At 38.1% G+C, this 23,123-nt stretch overlaps 1 protein-coding gene across 11 annotated transcripts in view; it reads left to right on the top strand.

Moving 5' to 3' along the window:
* The window catches only part of CASK (calcium/calmodulin dependent serine protein kinase), a 389,604-nt gene that overhangs the window by 308,561 nt on the left and 57,920 nt on the right, over positions 1-23,123 (top strand). For all 11 annotated transcript variants that reach the window (XM_049704817.1, XM_004281357.2, XM_004281355.3 and 8 more), the window contains 3 exons: positions 12,226-12,303; positions 15,022-15,102; positions 20,775-20,963. In XM_049704817.1, coding sequence (XP_049560774.1) covers positions 12,226-12,303; positions 15,022-15,102; positions 20,775-20,963 — 348 coding nt within the window. The remainder of the gene's footprint in view (positions 1-12,225; positions 12,304-15,021; positions 15,103-20,774; positions 20,964-23,123) is intronic.

Genomic DNA, 23,123 nt, shown 5'->3' with positions numbered 1-23,123 from the left:
GATGCAGGGGACATGGGTTCGTGCCCCGGTCCGGGAAGATCCCATATGCCGCGGAGCAGCTAGGCCCATGAGCCATGGCCGCTGAGCCTGCACGTCCGGAGCCTGTGCTCCGCAATGGGAGAGGCCACAACAGTGAGAGGCCCGCGTATCGGGGGAAAAAAAAAAAAAAAAGTTAAAAAATGAGAAGTAATGTATTTTTATTTTAAAAAATTTATTTTACCCTTTTTGCATTATTTTAAGGTAAAGCACTGTTGGAAGTTCCTTCCATGTGCTATGGGTTATAGTATACTGTGGATCATCCCAAAATATCATTTGTATGACACTATGACAGCAGTTTCCAGTGTCTCCTGGCATTGTCCCCGTGTCCTAACACCAATCTGGCAAAGCCAAGCTGCCTACTCTCTGCAGTGCCCAAAGCCCACTGAAGGGATCATCCCAGTAGATTTCACAGCATCATTACACTGATTTCCCCATCTCAACATTTAGCTTTATTGCTAAGAATTTACCTTTAAAATATAGCATTTTAAAGTTCATTGACTTTAAAATGCTGAATTTGTTTTTCTCTCCCAAGAACTGTTTTATTAACCAATGTGTGGTTGTGACTTGTGAAAGAAGTCCAAATTGTCTTTTTTTTTAAAAAAAGCATTATGAATTACATAATTGTACGTATTTTTCAGTAAGGGAGGGGGCATCTTCGCAAAGCAACATGTTTTAGTTTATTCTTTTAGTTCATTTCTTCTATATTCAAATGCATAGTCATTTCCCCAAATTCACACCTTCGTGGCAGATTTTATGTGACATAATTTCCACTTTTTTGGTCTCTTTACTGTGGTAAAATATACATAACATAAAATATACCACTTGAAGCATTTTTAAGTGTACCATTTGGTGGAATTAAGTACATTCACGTTGTTGTGCTACCATCACCACTATCCATCTCCAGAACTTTTTTCAGCTTCCCCAACTGAAACTGCACCCACTAAACAGCAACTCACCATTTCCTCCTCTCCTTAGCCCCTGGCAGCCACCATTCTACTTTCTGTCTCAAGGAATTTGACAACTGTAGGTTCCTCGTATAAGTGGGATCATACCTTATTTGTTCTTTTGTGACTAGCTTATTTCGCCTAACATAATGTCCTCAGAGGTTCATCCATGTTGTAGTATGTATCAGGATTTCCTTCCTTTTAAAGACTGAAAAATAATCCATCTTATTTATGTACCACATTTTGTTTATCCATTCATCCAATATCAGTGTTTTATGGTAGACAGTTATATACTAGGAAAAGCCAAATTCTCCAAATAAAACTATCCAGTAGTAGGGAATTCAGCCTTAGTTTCATCCCCAGGCAGTTGCTCTATCTGGTCTCCTATGATATACATCTTTGTGAAAGGAATGTGTGATTTTCACTGAAACTATTATTAACTACAGCAGTCCCTCTCATTCCCTTATTTGTTCAGGTGAATTACTTCTTAAAACAGTGATTGGAGTTTCCTCTAAAATACCAAGAATCAGCTTGTTCCCAGTACCAGTGTTTCCCACTGAGTGCCCTTCTCTTTTTATAGCACCATAGTCAACTTTACCGGAAGGCAGAGGAATGTTCGAAAAGCCTTCCAAGTGCAGCAAGCTCTGATTCTTCTTCATGCTATTCTCAAGGAAAGGGGGGGTTCCCCCCAGAAAGGAATGTGATATGCTCAGTTGAAGAATGTTCGATGGGGTTGGCTTGCAGCATTCACATCCAAGAACATAGTTGCTTTCTTCTCTTTGTGGTCCTTCAAACATTATTTCATAAAACCACTTCTGCCAAAGTGTCTTTTGTTCTCTTTTAACTTTCCACAACAGAAATTCATTTTTGCTACTTGTACAGATGCTTGTAGCTTTGCTACAGCTACTTGTACAAATGCTTGCTGTTTGTTTATACAAAATAATTCATACCCTAAGTCAAAACTTATTGAATTGCCTCAGTAACTGCATATCATATGACACACCTAATGTAAATGTTTTCTTTTAAAGTGGCAAATTAATAATAGGATATTCATTTACTGTAAATATTATTTAACTATTAATGTAGATGCTTCAGAAGATCACCTTAGGAAATGAGGTTTTAACACTTTTTAAAATTTTTAGTGGTTTTTTTTAAATGGAAAAGAAATTTATATCACAATGAAATTTCTCACACTTGGGAAAACTCTTAGATCTAGTATTCAAATGTGCCCTATTTCATAAGATTTAATTTAAAGCAAAATAAAGCCTGGCTGTATCATCTAACTGGTTGTTTTTCCTCATGCTTTCTTTTGCTTGCTCAAGAATAGGCATTATGATTTGTTTCTTACAAGGCTTCATTTTAGAGTTATTTGCCAACTGAAAAAGGCCTAGAGAACAGTCAAGCCAGGTCATCTGAGGCCAGTGTTTAAGTTTCTCAGAAAGAGCTGCCAACTGACCAGAAATCCAGCACAGTGGCCTATGTTGTTAGGCCACCGACAGTCTTCTTAGATTGAACTGGGAGGTCAAGCAGGTCTTAATTTCTTGGATTCAAAAATAAATCCCTGTAAGAGCTATGTTCTAATGGGATTGAAACAAAAGCAGCTCTGTACACAGAGAAGTAAAACCTAAACCAAACAAGGGCCTCCTTAGGGTTACTTTTGCTGTCAAGATCCAACATATTTTGCAACCCTTTCATAGGAAATCTTAAAATGGCCCAGATATACTGATTTTTAATTTCCTATTTGCCGTCAGAAGAAAACTTTCGTAATGGATTTAGGTAGAGTAGTATATTACTAGGCCAGCTGAGCCCCTTCTTAAGACTTGAAAGGATATATACCCCATCATGATTTTCTAAAACTTGATCTAAGCTAGCATTTCACTGCTATACTCTTAGGTTAACGCTTTCCTGGGACGTCTAACCGAACGGCTTCCAGAAACATTCTTATTGGCCACTAAGTACAGTATACAGTCCATCGGATATCCATTTCTAACTCGCGTTACCCAGTATGAACTGGGCCATAGTATTGGTAGCAGCCCTGAACCTTTCTCTAGGAAAAATCTAAATTCCAAGTTGAGACTCCTGCTACTTTATTATCATCACTAGATTTGTGAATTTGATATACTTCTTTTTTAGGTGAGAAACAAATTTAGTTTAAGATTTATAAAATTTAGCTATTTCCATGTTTTCTGAACTTTTAGAGGGAAAGTTAGCACATAGTACAAATTGTAAAGGATAATGTACAAATAATGAAAGTACACTCTTCAAATGAATGGAGTACATTATCTCCATTCAGATGGAGAGTCATCTGCGTGACTAATGTTTGAGTGCTTTCTTCAATTATTTTAATTGAATTGATTTTTAGAAATTTTACAGAATATAAATTTTTAGGCAAAACAATTTTTAGCGCTGATAGAATAGGCATTTTTTATCCTGTAAGAGAATGATGCCCTAGGTGATTTAATTTCTTTTTCTAAATCATAATATCCCAATGGTGCATAATAGTTCTTAGATTTGTAAGATTGGACAGGTTATATAAGTTCTTCTCAAAGTTTAATTATAGTTCCTTAAATATTTAAAAATGCCATTTTAAATTTTGTAGTGTGTTTTTTTCACACTTAATGTTTCCCATCACACAGTCTTTAAACCACTGTTAAATATACTGCTCTTTTCCAAGTTTGGAGTATGTCATTTTTTTTAATTGAAGTATAGTTGCCATATAATATTATATGTTATAGGTATACAATTAGTGATTCACAATTCTTAAAGGTTATACTCCATAGTTATTATAAAGTACTGCCTATATTCCCTGTGTTGTACAATATGTCCTTATAGCTTATTTGTACCTCTTAATCATCTTCCCCTATATTGCCCCTCTCCCCCTTCCCTCTCCCCACTGGTAATCACCAGTTTCTCCTCTATCTCTGTGTGTCTATTTCTTTTTTGTTATATTCACTAGTTTGTTTTACTTTTTATTTTATTTTTATTTATTTATTTATTTATTTATTTATTTATGTTTGGCTGCGTCGGGTCTTTGTTGCTGCCTGCGGGCTTTCTCTAGTTGCGGCGAGTGGGGTCTACTTTTCATTGCGGTGCGTGGACTTCTCACTGCTGTGGCTTCTCTCGTTGCGGAGCACGGGCTCTAGAGCGCAGGCTCAGTAGTTGTGGCACACGGGCTTAGTTGCTCCGCATCATGTGGGATCTTCCCAGACCAGGGCTTGAACCCGTGTCCCCTGCATTTGCAGGTGGATTCATAACCACTGCGCCACCTGGGAAGCCCCTGTTTTATTTTTTAGATTCCACCTATAAGTGAGATCATACAGTATTTGTCTTTCTCTGACTTATTTCACTTAGCATAATGCCCTCCATTTCCATCCATGTTGCTGCTATGAATATTGGGGTGCATGTAGCTTTTCCAATGAGTGTTTTTGTTTCTTTTAGATATATACCCAGGAATGGAATTGTTGGGTCATGTCATATGGTAGTTGTTATTTTTAGTTTTTTGAGAAACCTCCATACTGTTTTCCACAGTGGCTGCACCAATTTACATCCCCACCAACGGTATATGAGGGTTCCCTTTTCTCCACATCCTCGCCAACACTTGTTATTTCTTATCTTTTTGATGACAGCCATTCTGACAGGTGTGAGGTGATACCTCATTGTGGTTCTTATTTGCATTTCCCTGATGATTAGTGATTCTGAGTATCTTTTCGTGTGCCGTTGGTCGTCTGCATTCCCTCTTTGGAAAAATGAAATGTCTGTTCAGTTCTTCTGCCCATTTTTTAATTGAGTTGTGTTTTTGTTTGTTTGTTTGCTTGCTTTTGCTGTTGAATTGTGTGAGCTATTTATAAATGTTGGATATTAGCCACTTATCAGTCATATCATTTGCAAATATTTTATCCCATTCAGTAGGTTGTCTTTTCATTTTGTGACTATGTCATGTTTAATGACACTAAAGATTGTTGAAAGGGCATTTCTATATTTTTACCCTAAAGACAGTAAGTTTATATATAAGCTTGAGCAGGAAAGATAGATTTTTAGATCTCAAAAGATTTTCTCTGATCTGTGGCTTCAGAAAACTGGCTCCAGTGCAGTAGTTGAATATCAGTTCCTTATATTTTAGTATTAAATCACCTTTCCCTAACATTTTTCCAGATTTCAAATGTATTTTTTAAAATACTGTTGGATATCAATAGCTGATCTGCTGGGTTCACTGAAAAGATGTGATACTGGAACTTTGTTCCTAATCACCCAGCTTCTTCACAGCAACTGTAAGGAAATTCTTAATACGATAGTCTATGTTTCCAGAGCAAGTCATTTCAATTCCCATTATTGTTGTGCAATATAAACTTGTGAGCACTGTTATTATCTTTTACTAGGATCACAGACACATTTCATTACATACTTTGCAGCTAAATTTTTATGTAATGAGCACCTAACATTACAAATGTCACAAAACTCCCAGAATCCATCAACTTATTTTAGATAGAGTTTAAACAGTCTCTCTAGCAGTAAATATATATATATTTTTTTTTTTTTTTTGCGGTACGCGGGCCTCTCACCGTTGTGGTCTCTCCCATTGCGGAGCACAGGCTCCGGACACCCAGGCTCAGCGGCCATGGCTCACGGGCCCAGCCGCCCCGCGGCACGTGGGATCTTCCTGGACCGGGGCACGAACCCGCGTCCCCTGCATCGGCAGGCGGACTCTGCGCCACCAATGGAAGCCCGCAGCTAAATATTTGACTCTTGAAAACTTTAATTCTTTTCCAGCAGGGAGCTTCTTTGGTATCTTTGATTTAGGTGGTAAGATGATGGTTGTTAATATACTTCTGTGTTCCCAGCAACTGTACAAACCCATTCGTTATTTGGCTCATGTCTGTAGCCTAGTTGCAAAAGTTATAATCTTTCTCAACTAAGTACATTCTGGTCCTTAGATTTGGTTTTCTCTGTGCTAGGAAGTTAGTGGGACACATAACCCAGTGATAGTAATTTTATAGGTTCTCCACCAACTACTCCGTTTTAAATGTTGATATTGCTAAGTGCTGCATATAAACTATGAGCAAAACAAAGATTTCTATTTGAGGATAAAAATCAGAAGAAAGTGAGGTACGATGGAGTATGGTAAAAAAAAAAAAAAACTTGATTTAGTGTTTTGAATGTAAATAAAAAATGACATTAACTTGTTAACTTATGTTTAAAAGTACAATCTCAGGAGAGTTCAGTTTAATATTACCACCAACTTTATTCTGCTTTATTTAAAACAACCCATCCCAAATATAGAATGTGGCCTTTTAACAGAACTGTGCTTTTCTACTCCTTAAGACAGAAAGATTAAGCATGTCCATGTAGCCGTGTGGAGTCATATCTGACCCAGCGCCAGAGACTGGCAGTGAGCAGGCCTGTCTGTGAGTGAGACAGCGTGAAAGAGTCTGTTCCCCTTGCAGCTGTTCACATTTCCTCGTTTTGCCTTGGGCTCTGTGTGTGTGTGTGTGTGTGTGTGTGTGTGTGTGTGTGTGTGTGTGTGTGTGTTTTAATAAAAAGTGCTGAACTTGGGTAACTATAATTTCATTAGAAAGAGAAAACAAACAGTAATACAGTCATTCTTGTTTTCTCTCCAGGAATGATTTATTAACAGTCTTCCCTCCCTCTACCTCACCCTCTACACCTCAGCTTTACAAATACACTTGAAATCTTCAGATGGCAGGAAAGCAAACAACAAGCGGAAATATATTTTGTCATTTCAGTTCGCCTTGAATTTGAGCTTCTAGAGCAAGTGTTGGCAACTACAGCTGTCAGGTCAAATCCAGCCAGCTACTTGCTTTTGTAAATAAAGTTTTATTGGAACCCAGCCATGCCCATTCATTTATGGACTATTAATGGCTGCCTTCACATACATAGCAAGGTTGAGTGGCTGTGACAGAGTCCATATGGCCCACAAAGCCTGAAATGTTTATCATCTAGCCAGGCAAGGATTAGGATTCTAACATTCTTTAATAGGGCAAGGCTTGTAGTTGATTGCCTAATGTCTTTCAAATCACATTTAAGGACTTCCCTGGTGGCACAGTGGTTTAGAATCTGCCTGCCAATGCAGGGGACACGGGTTCGAGCCCTGGTCCGGGAAGATCCCACATGCCACGGAGCAACTAAGCCCACGTGCCACAACTACTGAGCCTGCACTCTAGAGCCCACGAGCCACAATCACTGAGCCCACGAGCCACAGCTACTGCAGCCCGCGTGCCTAGAGCCCATGCTCTGCAACCAGAGAAGCCACTGCAGTGAGAAGCCCGCACACCGCAACGGAGTAGCCCCTGCTCGCCACAACTAGAGAAAAGCCCATGCACAGCAATGGAGGCCCAACGCAGCCAAAAATAAATAAATTCATTTATTTTTTTTTAAATCACATTTAGTTAGTTTTTTTCCCTACAGCCTATAAATGGCATTTTCTACAGTTCTTTTCCCGAATATTTGCTGAAGGTGTATCCCTGGCATGAGACCATGTTACTGAATTCTAATACAAGCCAAGGTACTCTGGTATGAGAGAAAGGACAGCACGTATCAGGAAGCCAGTCTAGTCCCTCCTACTCTGGCTGCAGGACCCCGAGTGCATCCCTTCATGTCACTGGTCATCAGCTCTCTTTCTTAAAGTGGAGGAATTGAATCATGTTGATATCTAAGATCTCTTTTACCTTGAAAATTTTTTGAAGTCAGACTTGAAACATAGGGGAAAAAAGAATTAAATGTGGTCAAACTGTATTTATTAATTTTGAGGGAAAGTTTTTAACTGTGCAAGCAGGACAGAAGATACTGTGAAACCTGGTTCCTAAAGAAACAAGGTAAAATAAGTATTCCTACTCTGTTTATTTTTATATTACTCTGATTTTTAAAAAATATATCTATTTACAGTTCCTGTGCACCATTTAAATACTCATTTTTTTTAAGAAACATTTATTAAACATCTACTATGTACTCAGCCTCATGCTACGTGCCGTTACTGAATGTCAAAGGACTCAAGAGTCTGATCATGGAAAAGAGAAAGAACCACTTAAACAGCATGTTCTGTACTCGTGTCCCTCAGGCAGCCAGTGCCCAGTGCTGTTAATGCCCGGGGTGTGGCAGGTATCCAGATGTTGTCTCTGTCCTGGGTTGCTCCTGCATCATCATGTACTCTGCAGCTGGCCTCAGCAGCACTCTCAGCTCCTGCCTTCAGCTGTGACCCCACGGCCACTCCTGGGTCCCCTTGCTCTGTGCAGACAACCCTCTTGGTCAGGGTTCCGCCAAGATGGCTCCAGCCAGGTTACATTCTGAGGCAGCTCCTTGACTCATGGGAAACACACAGTCTTGCCATAAAATACACTCCAAGTGTGGGCTGCCCTGCTGTTGGCCTCCCACCCTGCCATCAACCAGGAAAGAGGCTCTTTTCACTTGAGACCCCAAACGCCACATGTCAAGCCACTCCGAAGACTCTCACACAGCGCTCTTCTGGGTGCACCAAGATGGACCTTGTAAATTGCTGCAACTCAGCAAGCATCCCTGCAGAGCGTGAGACAGTGAGCTCTCCTTGCTGGCACCTCTGCTTTGTGTACATGGGTCTTTTGGAGCATCTACCATCCTTCACTTTGCATGAGGGAAGAAGCAACTCCCTTTCCTTTCCTCCCCAACAGGAAGGAGAAGGGAAAATCAAATGCTTCCTTGCCTCAGTCCTTTAGCTTCTACAGATTCCAAGCATCTGTCACTATAGGCAGAATGGGGTGCTAGGGTGAGCATGGAAGGACCATTTTAGCTACCTTTCAGCAAGCCCTGGAAGGATGGTCTGGCAGCTTCCTAGCAGACCACTTACTTCCTATTGGCCTTAGCTCTGGGCTTTAGCTGAAAGTCCAAGACAGCAGGCCAAGTCCCAAAGTCACATCATTCTAATAATTCTTTGTATATGATAGAAGGGGGACGGGCAATAAACGGTGGTAAAGGAGGAGAAACTGCAGCCTTCCTTTGTTCTCAAAACTCAACCACCTCTCACTTGCCTCCAGACCTTGGGAAAACTCCACCTGAATTTGAACTTTGAGTCCTGAATAGCATCTCCTAGGCAGCATAGAATATGAAGATGACCCATAAGAATGAGAAGTTGAAAAGCTGCATACTCCTGACGACTGTTTTAAAACAATTAAACGTTACATTGCATTCAAAATTTCCTCTGTTGATGACTTTTTATTTACATACTTTGCCATATCTCTCAAACAGTTTGTATTTGTTATGGGTATCCCTAAAATATTTTGAATCCCTAAGGCAAAGATAGAGTCACAGAAATAGGGGGCAGGGGAATGAAGGTTGGCATGTCATGCATACACATCCAGATAGTCCCCAACTTGGGACTGCTCACTGAGATATTTCCTAGTTGATATTGCTGGGGACCAAAGTACTCTCAGGTCCTCAGGGGGATCAAGCTGGCATATGTTCCTGGGCCTTTGGTTATACATGTCTTTGGAATTTGTGACTTCTTTGAGCATAGCAACTATCATCTTTTTCCTCTCCATAACCCCAGTGAATAGAACCCACTGCCTAGTACATGGTAGGACCTCAGTAAATATTAGATGGATATATGGGTCAACAAGGGGTCACTTCTTCCCACTGATGGTGAAAGTAAGCCCCTTCCCTGTCCCTTCCTGCCTCAGTTCTTAATTACTCTTTTGGTTAATGAGCAGGCAGTTGAAATTCACCATCTATTCTTAACCACATGGACACCATCCACTCCATCCAATGCCTGCCTTGACCGCTCCAGTCCTGCACTTTCCTAGGAGTTGGAGGGGCAGAGCCCAGTGTCCCCACCTCAAGTAGAAGGTCCCTTCATTTAATTCCTTCCTACTGTATCTGCCTTTCATATTAAGCATCTCACCTCCCCCTCATCCCACCACTAGTTCCACTGAACTTTGGGTGAATGTGTGATTAGTTGGATCAGGCAAAACCAAAGGAGCAGAGGGAAATTTGGTCTGAGCACTTTCCTTGGATCAGGGCCTTATCTGCATGCCACCTGTGAAGTTGTTGTAAAGCTAGAACGTTAGTTCTCACTTTGCTACTCCCTGCCTTAGTTTCCTCATCTGTAAAGTGGGAGTAGTAGGGATATCAACATTACAAGGTTGTCTGAGGTTAAATGAGGGAATATATATTAAGAACTCTGACTAGTAACTAGCATCCACTAAGTGCTCAATAAAAGTAACAATTATCATTGTTGTTAGTATTTGTACTACTACAACTATTCTCAAAAGTTGGTACTGGGCATAAGATTTACAAATATCTAAGGAGTTTATTAAAGCACAGATTTCTGGATCCCCATTTCAAATTCTGATTCAGTAGATCTGCAGTGGGGCCCAGAAATCTGTACATTTAAGTTAACTACTCCAGCTGATTCTGCTACAAGTCCTCAAGAAACCACACTGATATAAGACCTAGGGAACCGTACTTGGCATCATAAGACCAAGCCAAAAATAAAAGGTCTCTAGTAATAGAGTGAGAGCAATTCTGGGAGCTTGGAATTTTTGTTGCTTTGTGAGTTAAAACTAATGTGCATTTATTAAATGTTTAAATAGAAGCTAATCCTAATCATGGTTGAAAATTTTGAAAGTAGCATTAGTAATAGTCCTTGTTCAAGAAAAAGGCAAAACTTTTTGTGGTGAAATTAGGCATTATAAAGACATTATAAATGATAGTGCCGTCAACTTGTAAAGCCTCAAATTAAATTTGCTTTCTTTTTCCCAAACAGCATTTCAGAGTTTTAAAAATCTTTTTAATTATCCATGTAGGTTTTTTATTTTGTTTGATTATTAATATTATGACATGTCAGGTGATGACTATATCTATTTTTTAAGTGTTAGGTATTTTAATTGTGTTTTTTTAACTTATGATTCCTTACTTTTGGGGGGTTGGGTTTTTCCCCCTCCTACTTTTTATTGCATGTGTACAGTATTTCATTTATCTCTATAGACTAGTCTGGGAACCTACACTGCATATACCATTATTTCTATGGAAAAATATATTCGGTGGTTCCAAATGTCAAAATTTACAATCTTTAGAGATGGAAGTCATTCAGAGGATGGAGACTGCCCATGTGTATTCTACAGGGATTCGAGCAAACTTTTATAAACAAGCCACATATCACTAGTTCCCTAAGTGTTAATATAATATTTTAAATAGAGCGAATTTTACTAGCCTACTTATACTATTTATTTAACCTCTAATTTAGTAGTACTTTCTTAATGCCGCCATTTTAAAATGGTCACTGCTCTATCTTCACATTGCTATCATTAGGCTTTATTTATTTATTTGTCTGCCTATTAATCACTAGGAATTTTTATGTATGGTGTGGCCCAAACATTTACAAGTCGTAAAGCTTTATTCTGCATCAGTATAAACAAGTGTAACTGTAATCTGAAGGATATTATGGTATGTGACCTCTCCACTAGCACTGCTGTGCATAGTAGGGAAGGAAAAAAGAACAGAACCAAAACCAACCCCCAAAACCCCCCCACCTATTTTAGAGAAGTTAGGAAATAGAAGTGGCTGGCTAGCCAAGACCATTTTAAACTTTTCACTTTTCAAAGCAGACTGCTGAATGAGATGTTTTGTCTGAAGTAGAAATTAATACTTTAATTGCACTTCTACACTACAGAGATTTTTCTCTAAAGAATTTTCTTCAGAAAGTTAAATTTTGGATCATTTAGATTTGCGGAGTTTTTAAAGTATAGACTCTTTTCAGCTTCTCATACTCTGTGAATTTACAAATTAAAAAGGAAAAAGGTTTATGTCCTTGATTTCTTGCTGAAGGATGCCAGCACTGATACTATTAATGAACAGCCCTAGTAAAACAAGTATAAACCTTTCGTGAGAGCATTCCTTCCTAGAAGGAGTTGGGTTTACCCTCTCCCAAGATTTAGATTGCTGTGAAAATTCCTTCAGATGTGTCTTGGCCAGAAAGCATTCTTTCATTTTACTCTGTATTCATCTTATTAAATGTTGCTTCTATCAGAGGGAAAAAATTCTGTGATTACTGAAATATTGATGATTTTTAAAAAGATACGCATAGCACTCATCCCAACAAGTTTCATTTGAATGAATAAGACATTAACAAGAAGATCCCACTAAAATCATCAGCCTGCCTCTTTAAGGGGAAAATATTGTTTAGTGAAATAATAAATATGAAGCTCTGAATTTATCAAAGAATTATGAATGTTGATTGGATTTTCTCCTTTGCTTTTAGCTATATGACAAAATTAACACAAAATCTTCACCGCAAATCAGGAATCCTCCGAGTGATGCAGTACAGAGAGCCAAAGAGGTAAGCGATATATATTTTGTCAATGTATTTGGGTGTCATATTTGGTATGAAAACGTTTCTGCTGCACAGTAAGAGGCAGCTTCCCTGAAGTCACAGTTAGACCATTATACTCAGATTTAGTATTTCTAAGTTTATCACTGAGCATTTACATACAGAAAAGAAAAAAAAATCTCGGCAGCAACATTGCCTAGATTTCTAGTTCTGGTATGTAAACTTGAACAATTTTACTTCTCTTTTTTAAAAAAAAGAAAAAGTTATTTTACCACTCTTGGTGGAAATCGACATGCTATGAAAGTTTGAGTTGCTTTTTTAAGGTGGTAATTTTTGAAAGTTAATTGAATGTTTATAACAACTAAGTTCAGAGAGAAGTCATTTTTATAAATTACTGGTTAGTGTACATCTTTCACAAAATTTTAACTTTTTTATTATAGAAACATCACACTGCAGAAAGTTTGGAAAGTAAAAAGTCATCTATAATCCCATCACCCTAACACAGTAATTTTCATTTTTGCATATCCTTTTCTAATCACTATCCATTTACATATAAATTTTTATGTGTTACAATCAAAATATATCTTTCTTTTAACCTAACCTAATATAATAAGCATTTTTCCATGTTTCTGCTAGGTCTTCGTAAATAAGTTCTCATGATGGCATAATTTTTCTCTGCTGTTACTAAATTATAATGAATTATAAATGCCTCCACTGTTAGATACCTAGTGGGTTTTTTTAATCACTTTTTGATATCATAAAAGTCTTTATACAAATAAATATTTTCCTTTGAAAAGATATTTTATTTTTATTTATTTATTTATTTATTCATTTATTTATTTTTGGCTGTGTTGGGTCTTCGTTGCTGTGCGGGCTTTCTCTAGTTGCGGTGAGCGGGGGCTACTCTTCGTTGCAGTGCGCGGGCTTCTCATTGCAGTGGCTTCTCTTGTTGCGGAGCATGGGCTGTAGGCAGATGAGCTTCAGTAGTTGTGGCTTGTGGGCTTCAGTAGTTGTGGCTCGCAGGCTTCAGTAGTTGTGGCTCGCAGGCTCTAGAGTGCAGGCTCAGTAGTTGTAGCGCACGAGCTTAGTTGCTTCACGGCATGTGGTGTCTTCCTGGCCCAGGGCTCGAACCTGTGTTCCTTGCATTGGCAGATGGATTCTTAACCACTGAGCCACCAGCGAAGCCCAGAAAAATATTTTATAAAGTAAAATTACTAAGTGAAAGAATATGAAAGACATAATTCCTTCCCTATCAGATTTTAAACACAAGACCTGTACTGGAAAATATATATTCACTGAGAACCAAGTCCAAGGTTGTGGAAGCCGCTAGGCCTGCCCACCTGGTCAGGGCAGCAGTCAGGAGAGGTTCTGTCTGCATTAGAGACCACACCTCAGTGTTTAAAATCATAGGCTGTGAGAGTAGCAGGGGACCAGAGAGAGTATATTGTTTCATCTTTTGTTTCACTGGTTTAGAAACTCAAAGCAGAAAATACACCAAAGGAGAATTGGCTTATCATCATTAAACAATATGAATTAACAGCATAACCAGCACTTGTTAAGAGTACATTTTTCTAATTGGGGTATAGTTGTTTTACAGGAGTACATTTAGATAAGAAGGAAACCTTATAGTTTTTGTTTGTTTGTTTGTTCTTCTCTGAGGAGGTGGTTGAATAGCACTGGCTGAGATCTAAGCCTTAGGCTAAGTGACCTCAAAACATTCCTTCCTGGCCAGAATTAAGATTCTCAAAGGCAAGTCAAGAGATTCCTACTCGGTACATGACTTGCGTACCCCTGCCATCCAATCCTGCTGAAGCAATCCTCGATTGGCTCAATTTTTAGGATTGAGAGCAATGTGTATAACCACTCTGAGTCCAACTATGTACACTTGGAACTGTAGTAGTATGTTTACTCTGAAAAGGAACAGAAGCCTTCCCCTGGGCTCATGTCACATAATCAAATTTTAAATGGGTAAACTCCATCCTAGTGGTAAGGGATAACTTTTGAAGAACAATTTCATTTGAAAACAACCGTTTAAACCTATATAGAGAAAATGTTAACAACTAATTCGTGAAGAAAATGTGAGTGAAAAGAGAAAAGTTTTTGATTGTGTGTCTTATTTTTAAATTATTCTCTTGGGTTCCCTGGCAATGAATTCTAGGAACCATTGCCGAGATGTGGTGAATGTGAGATGAGTGTGGAGAATCACATTGATTCTCTCAGGCTACAAGGAAAAGTACTCAAGTGTTTTCTCTTCTTTAAATTGTTTTTATTTGAGCCTTTGTCATTTTAATCTTTCTGAAAGGAATTGACAGTTTTGTTAATATGAAAGAAAGCTGTTACCAACTTTTATTACAGATTCATCTTGATGGTGAGTTTGGAAAAAGATTTGCAGAGATTATTTTCCCATTAAGTTTAATTAAGTTACTTATACCTGTAATAAATATGTACTACAGACTTGTCATTTTGTTTTGTATTTTTCAATAATCTTTTGAGTTATAGTTGGGTAATGAAGGCAGAGACTATTACAGCAATTTGTTTTATTTTTTATTACCACAAATGTAGCTGTTTTATATATTAATAACCTTTGAATAAAATGATGAATTTTTTCCCAAAATAATTATTTTGCCTGCCATACAAATCCATTCATAATTTTTAATTTAAAAGAATTCTATATTTTCTAAATCTAGCATCCTCATTATACTATTGAATATCTTGCTTATTTTTTAGGTATTGGAAGAAATTTCATGTTACCCTGAGAATAACGATGCAAAGGAACTAAAGCGTATTTTAACACAACCTCATTTCATGGTAAGTAACAATTAAACTTCCATAGAAATAAAACCTCACTTTCAAAAGAAGTTTTTACTAATCCTTATGAAATACAGCTATCTTCATCAAATGTGCTTTTAGCCGTATAATATCAGATGGTTAAGATTACAATGCCAGATAATACCAGATGCACTAAAACTTTTTGTTGTTGTTTACTTTGTGTCATAGTTGTAAAGATGCTGTTTGCCAGCCTCATGGAGTTGGAATAAGAATTAAGTAGATGATAGGGAGGGTGGAAGGGAGGGAGACGCAAGAGGGAAGACATATGGGAACATATGTATATGTATAACTGATTCACTTTGTTATAAAGCAGAAACTAACACACCATTGTAAAGCAATTATACCCCAATAAAGATGTTAAAAAAAAAAAGAATTAAGTAGATGATACATCTGCTGTGCTTAGCACAGTGCCTGATATATGCTTGATGCCTAATAAATGTTAGCTAATGAATAGTATTAGTTACTCCATAGTATCTGTCATGTGTAGGGCACATAGTAAGTTCTCAGTAAAACACTGAGTAGATTAGGAACTTGCCCGTTTGCAGGTAGGTTAGCCCCACCTCAACTGACTGTTCTGTGCAGTGTGTTTTCCGTAGATAGAAGCCTGTATGTTTTGGACAGACATGTCTGTCTATAAACTGATAAGTAACCTCAGCTCAATTCTGAGAATGATGTAGGACCATTTGATACCAATAGATCTTTCAGATTTGAAGTAAGCTAAATAAATTAATATACACCCAAATAAAATCCTTTTTTTAAGGTTAAGGTTTTTTTCAAAACCATTAAAGCTCAGACAGCCCCATCTCTCACAACTTACCTACCTTCAAAGCCTTGGTTTATTTTGCTTTTCTGACATCAGAGAGAAATTAATATGTGCACTGCTATTAGTAAACATTTTCAGAAATAATAAATAGTTCTTGTAATTTCTGAACACCCAGCTAGGTACTTAAAAGACATTTTCATTTACTCATCAAATATGTAAATGCCTACTATATGCCAGGCACTGTGCTGGGCACTAAGGATAGTGGTGAATAGGACAAACGAACTTCCATTCTAGGTGAGACGTGGATAGGTGAGCTAGAGACAGACAGTGAGCAAGTAAAACAAACAATATAACTTCATATAGTGATAATAACTATGAAAAACAAAAGGATAATGGGGCAGAGATGATAGTAAAGTGGAAGCTACTTCAGATAGTCAGGGGAAAGCCCCTCTGAGGAGCCAACATGTGGGCTGAGACTTGTTATATGAAAGAACAAACTTTCTGAATGTCCAAGCATGGGGAAGAGCAAATGCAAAGGCCCAGAGGCAGGAAAGAGTTTTGTAGGGTCAAAGTACAGAAGTAAGGCCATTGTGGCTGGGATATAGTAAACAAGGGAGAGGGTGGTACAAGAAGAGCTGGAGAGGGTGGCAGAGGCCAGACCACATAGGGCCTTCCAGACCATGGTAAGGAGTCTGGATTTTCTCCTGATTGCAGTAGGATGACACTGAGTGATTGCAAGCAGGAAAATATTGTTAGAACTGTGCTTTAGAGATTGCTGGGGTTGTTGTGTAGAGAATGGACTATAGTGGGGTTAAGAGTTTAAAAAGGGAGACCAATTAGGAGGCTGTTGTGAGGTGGTAGAGGCTTGAAGAAGGACGGGGCTGGTGGAAAATGAGCAAATTGGGATTCTACTTTAGAGATGGTTAGACATGACAGGACTTGCTGATGGCTGGGATGTGAAGTGATGTGATTAACTCCATTTTACAGTTCAGAGAGGAAACCACACCTTAGAAAGGCAAAGAGGCTTGCTTTAGGTCACCCACCTAGTAAGTGGCCTCACTGAGGTTCAAAACCCAGATCTTACTGGCTCCAAAGCCTGTGCTCTTAAATGTGGGTTGACTTGTAATGAGTATCGATTTTCCTACAAACTTAATTTGAACTCATTGGTCATTCCCAAATAAGCATATGTTTGGATAATGTCCCATGTGGCAAATATAATTCCAAGCTATATATACTGTGTTAAAGTTTTAAATGCTGGAGGTTTCTATCTTATAAGCATTTTAAGATCATGTGGACACAGTGGGGGAAGGAGAGGGTGAGATGAATTGGGAGATTAGGATTGACATATATACACTACCATGCGTAAAATAGATAGCTAGTGGGAACATGCTATAAAGCCCAGGAAGTTCAGCTCCATGCTCTGTGACGACCTAGATGGGTGGGATTGGTGGGGAGGGAGGTCCAAGAGGGAGGGGATATATGTATACATATAGCTGATTCACTTCACTGTACAGCAGAAACTAATACAACATTGGAAAGCAATTATACTCCAGTAAAAAAAAAAAAAAAAATTTTTAAAGAAAGATCATGGTTTCAAAATCTGGTATTTTTAAAGAAATATTAATAGCTAAAGGAAAATATTTTAATGCTTATAATTTTTATTATACCAAGGTTTGGGAGTTATTCTTAGCATATTTATAATTTTATACTTATTTCTTCAATTATCTTTTTCTTTGCTTTCTGATCATTAAAATGAGGATTTAATATTGGATTACCTTATACTTAAAAATACAGATACTTATAAATATTTACAGTAATTAAGAGTAAAACAGTGTAGATTTAATTTTTTTTAATGTGTACTCTAGAGGTCATGATAAAAAATATTATTACACTATCCTTCAGTTACTCCATTTGAAAGACTTATTTTTAAAAAAAGAACAGATCCTTTGCTTATTGCAGTTGTAAAATATAAAACATTAAGGGTAAAGACAATATAAACAGAATAGAATGTCAGTGCTTTAACTTTTTCCTTTAAAATTTTCTGTTCTAGATCCTATTTTTTAAAAGCAAATTTGTATCCTACTTTCCCAAATAACAAGATGGTTAAAAATCGCCTTAGGTTGATATGAAAGCTTCATTATTAAGTGATTAATTTTATGACTTGTAATTGTAATTCAGAAGCCAGAGGAACCACTTTCAAACCTAAAATTCGTATTTTTTCCTATAAATATTATTTTTTGGTTTTTGTTTTTTTGGCTGCATTGTGTCTTCGTTGCTGCGCACGGGCTTTCTCTAGTTGCGGCAAGCGGGGGCTACTCTTCGTTGCGGTGCAAGGGCTTCTCACTGCAGTGGCTTCTCTTGTTGCAAAGCACGGGCTCTAGGCACATGGGCTTCAGTAGCTGTAGCACGCAGGCTCAGTAGTTGTGGGGTGCAGGCTCTAGAGCTCAGGCTCAGTAGTTGTGGCGCACGGGCTTAGTTGCTCCGTGGCATGTGGGATCCTCCCGGACCAGGAATCGAACCCTTGTCCCCGACCTTGGCAGGCGGATTCTCAACCACTACACCACCAGGGAAGTCCCTTTCCTATAAATTTTAAATGAATTTTTCCCACTTTGGTCTGAAGTTCTTAGTTGTGTTGTCCACGTCCTTTTTACATACATATGGAAGTATTTCCTATTACTTCCATATGTAATATGTAATGATTCTTCTTATGTAATTAAAAATAGTAGCTGTTTCAGCTTAGTAACAATTGCTGAATCATACCTCATGACATACTTGAAGAAAAATATTCAAACTCTGATTTCCTTATTTTTTATTTGGCATACTCTTTTAATGGCTTTTTTTTTAACAATCTGTAAGTGACCCCTTTTTTTCTGTTTGCATATGCATTGGATTAAGTTTCATTTTGTGGTAGCAGTCTTTTCCAGTGGCAAATAGTGGTTAATATCAAGTATGATATCACCTCATTTGGTGATAAAATTTAAGGATTTTTCTCTTAAAGTTCAATTTTGGTATTATTTTTGTGATTGTGGGCTTATCCTTCCTTATAAATAATACATTAAATACAAGTGTTTGCTTATATAATTTAAAAGGATGGATAGAAATCATTTGCAAAAAGCAGTACAAACACTTTCTCCAACCCATGTAACTGGCATTATCCTAATGAAGCTTGGTTCTCTGTTTACCTGGGTATATATCCTCCAGTCATACAAAGCATGTTTTTTTTTAAATTGTTTTAAAATTCACTGTTTATAGAAGACACATCTATAATTAATACAATGAACCTAATTTTAACAGATGAAGTTTTTCAGTTTGTCTATTATTGATTTTTACTTTCTGCCCTAAATCTTAGTCTCTTAAGTGGCTACAGTTAAACAGGAAAAAGAGGGATTTCCCCACATACCATAACCACCACCACTTTGGCCTGGAGTACTAGTGCAGGGTGTAGTCAGGGCACTGGTCAGGAAGCCAAGGTCCCCAGGACCATTGTGGAGCCCTGCTTTCAAGCTGTGCTGCTTAGTGCCCTTCAGTGCCCCTCATCTAGACCCCAGTTTAGACCAGCCCTCTGAGATCTTGGAAACATCCGGCATTTCCATTACAAATTCAAAACATTGTAAAGCAACTATACTCCAATAAAGATGCTTTTAAAAAAATGGGTATATTACTCCAAGCATATGCTCTATTGATGTCTGATCAACATCACTTCTTTATGATTTTACCACATTGTTACCTTATTTTTGCGTCGTATGCGTACCTTTAAAGTACCTAAAATAGCTAAGTCATGACTTTGGTAAATCTTTTAATTAAATAACTTAATTTGAGATGCTACAAGCTATACTTTTAAGGTGATTTTAATTATGTTTCATTATCTCTAGATATTTCATTACCAGACAGATCACAGATTAAAATAAAACTGAATTTATAGTTAGTACTGTAACTATAAGAAAATATAAGAAAATATAATGCATAAAGCACCAAACATACTGATACTTAGCTGTAAAATTCTCTTTGAAGTAGAAATGTTCAAATATTCATGCTTATTAAAAACTTTCTTATGATGGCAGAAAATATACAGTAAATGGAAGAATAGCCTCTTTTAGGGAAACAAGGGATATTTATTACCCAGTTTCACCAAGATGACATATGGAGATCTCAATACAAAGAAATCACTTTTTCTTTGTTAATGGGCTTTGCAAAAAGAAGTCATAATAATAACTGTCAACTTACTTTTTATTTATTCAAGTGCTCCAAAAAGTAGAAATGAACAAAAACATTAAATAGGTTTAGATTCTAAGCTCCATATCATGTGATATTTTGGGAAATTACATTTCTTCAGGTACATTTGTGTGTGTTTTTATTTCTTTTACTGAGATGTATGTTATAAATTACCCTTTGCGTTATATAGCAGAGTTATTGTTAATACCATTGATGAAAGACGTTTGTTTGCTCAATGCACCAATTATTGCACTGTTTCTTTTTAAATTTGTTTCCATTTTAAGCCCCAGCACAAATTTGCCAGCTCTATGTACAAATGATTCTTTCTGCTAAATTATTTGAAATTGCATTATGTCAGACTTTAATTGAACAAGCTAGTTGGGCACTTTTTCATAGCATCAAACACCTCTTACCCAGATAGTCAACAAACACATCCATTCATTGATTAGCTCACTCATTCTTTCATTTGTTCCTTCATTTTTAAAAATCCATCTATCATGATTATTTATCACAAAGAAATTATGGCATGGCTATATCTAGGTGTAATGTGCTTTGAGTTCTCTTTAGATGAGAGATACCTTTGAGAGGCAAAGAATAATTTTATATATGTTTATATAATAGACTTCTGCTGGAATAGTTCTATTATTAATATTTTATTTCCTTTGTAAAATATCAGGCCTTACTTCAGACTCACGATGTAGTGGCACATGAAGTTTACAGTGATGAAGCATTGAGGGTTACACCTCCTCCCACTTCTCCCTATTTAAATGGTGATTCTCCAGAAAGCGCAAATGGAGACATGGATATGGAGAACGTGACCAGAGTTCGCCTGGTCCAGTTCCAAAAGAACACAGATGAACCAATGGTAAGTAGGAAAAGAAAGTTTTCTGTGTTCTCATAAAATCCCAGCATGAGTTATAGCAGCTACCTTCCACCTATACTACTAGGAGGTGGGGAGGAAAGGAGGGCATGGATAGTTTTAAAGAAACCAGTTTCCAGATCCTAAATAAGCCACCACCATACCCCTCCACCCCCACCTAAAATTGTTCTGCCTGACACCATGCCTAAGGTATGTTGGCTTTCCTTCCCACCTCTCCTTTCACAGTTGCTCTTCAACAACAACAAAAAAGGACAGACCTGATATATTAGTCTAGAGTGTAAAAACCTCTGGGGCAGCAAAGAAAGGTACAGTTTGAAATATTGGAATTGGTGTTGAAAAAGTGAACGTCTAAAATTCCTTTTACAAGTCTAGTGGTTTCCAGATCTTTTGCCTTCAACAAAATTAGAGGAAGACTAATTCGGAAGACATTCAAAGAATTGAGTGCCATTGCTAAAATAAAATTCCTTCCATTCATGTCTACCTATTTGATGTGAATTTGTTTTCTCAGTACTTAGGTGTAGCATTGGAATAGAGTGATGCTGAACCCTGCCTCATTCTCATAGAATCTTCATAGGTTGGGAAGATCAAGGAGAGGCTCCTTGATGTTAACTGAACAGAGGGGGCAGGGAGAGTAGAGACCATCCAGGCAAACCAAGTAGCATATGCAGAAACCTGCTAGTGAAAAGGCTCTTAGCATAGTTTTTAAAATGGAAGGAAGGCACCACAGCTGGACTGTAGAAAACAAGGTGTACGGCAGGAACAGGACCTCACAAGTGTTGATTCTGTTTTTTGTCTTAAAAACAGTGGGAGGCTATTGAAGAGTTTCAAGCAGGGAGATAAGATCAGATTTTCATTTTAGAAATAATTACTCTGGAGAATGGATTAGAGGGGGGGACAAGAGTGGATATAGGGAGACCAGTTAAGAGACTGTTATTACAGTAATACGGGGAGAGATGATGGAACTCAACTAGAGGGATGGATGTCAAATGGAAAGAAGTGAATAGATTTAACAAAAGACCTTGATAATGGATTGACATTGGGGACTGAGGGAGAAGCAAGTATTGAGGATGACCCTAAGCTTTAGGCTTTTCACAGCCAGATGGACAATGATGCTGCCTACTGAGACAGGGGATATTGGGAAAGTCCCAAGTTTTAGGAGAAATCATTTCTTTAGGGAAAAGGAAAACATTCAAACGTATGCATTCATATGTTTTCCTCAGAGCATAGAAAAGGGATATTGGGATATAGGAAAACAAATTACTTAAGAAAATTGCCCAGTTGCTTTCCAAGTTATAGGAAGAGTTACAGAGCAGTGATCCTATGATTGCAATTTCCAGAAAGCCCTCAACTCTAGACATTCGGGTTGTAATTCTCATTTACTGTTCTTTGCCAGTTATACTATATTATCTCAGGACTTACAGCAGACAGGGGACATGCAAATCACCTCACCAATCTGGTGCTCTCCAAGCAACTCTTTGACTTAAAAGAGTGCGGGCAGTAGCAACTTTTGGGTACCTCGGGCAAATCACTTCATGTCAGTGGGCCTCGTTTTGCTCATACTTTGCTTAGCAAGTATTACCAAAAGTGTGCTTGACTACACGATCCCCAAAATCCCACCCAGCTCTGAAAGTCTAATATTCCCCTCATTCATTTTATATATATATATATATATATATATATATATATATATATATATATATATATATATTTTTTTTGGCGTTACGCGGGCCCCTCACTGCCGTGGCCCCTCCCGTTGCGGAGCACAGGCTCCGGACGCACAGGCTCAGCGGCCATGGCCCACGAGCCCAGCCGCTCCGTGGCATGTGGGATCCTCCCGGACCGGGGCACGAACCCGTGTGCCCCGCATCGGCAGGCGGACTCCCAACCACTGTGCCACCAGGGAAGCCCCATTTTATATATTCATTCACTCATTTAGCAAATTTTTTTAAGTGCCTATACTATGTGCAGATCACTGTATGCCAATGATGTAGTGGCAGATAAGACATGGCCCCTTCCTGGAACTCAGTTTCCACAAGGCTACCTACTTTTTTTTTTTTTTTGGAGTGGGGGCCACGCTGTGGGGCATGCGGGATCTTAGTTCCCCGACCAGCGATCGAACCTGTGCCCCCTGCACTGGAGGTGTGG

Source organism: Orcinus orca, chromosome X (genome assembly GCF_937001465.1).
Source record: "Orcinus orca chromosome X, mOrcOrc1.1, whole genome shotgun sequence".
Taxonomy (NCBI): Eukaryota; Metazoa; Chordata; class Mammalia; order Artiodactyla; family Delphinidae; genus Orcinus; species Orcinus orca.
This window is presented reverse-complemented; position numbering and strand designations above follow the sequence as displayed.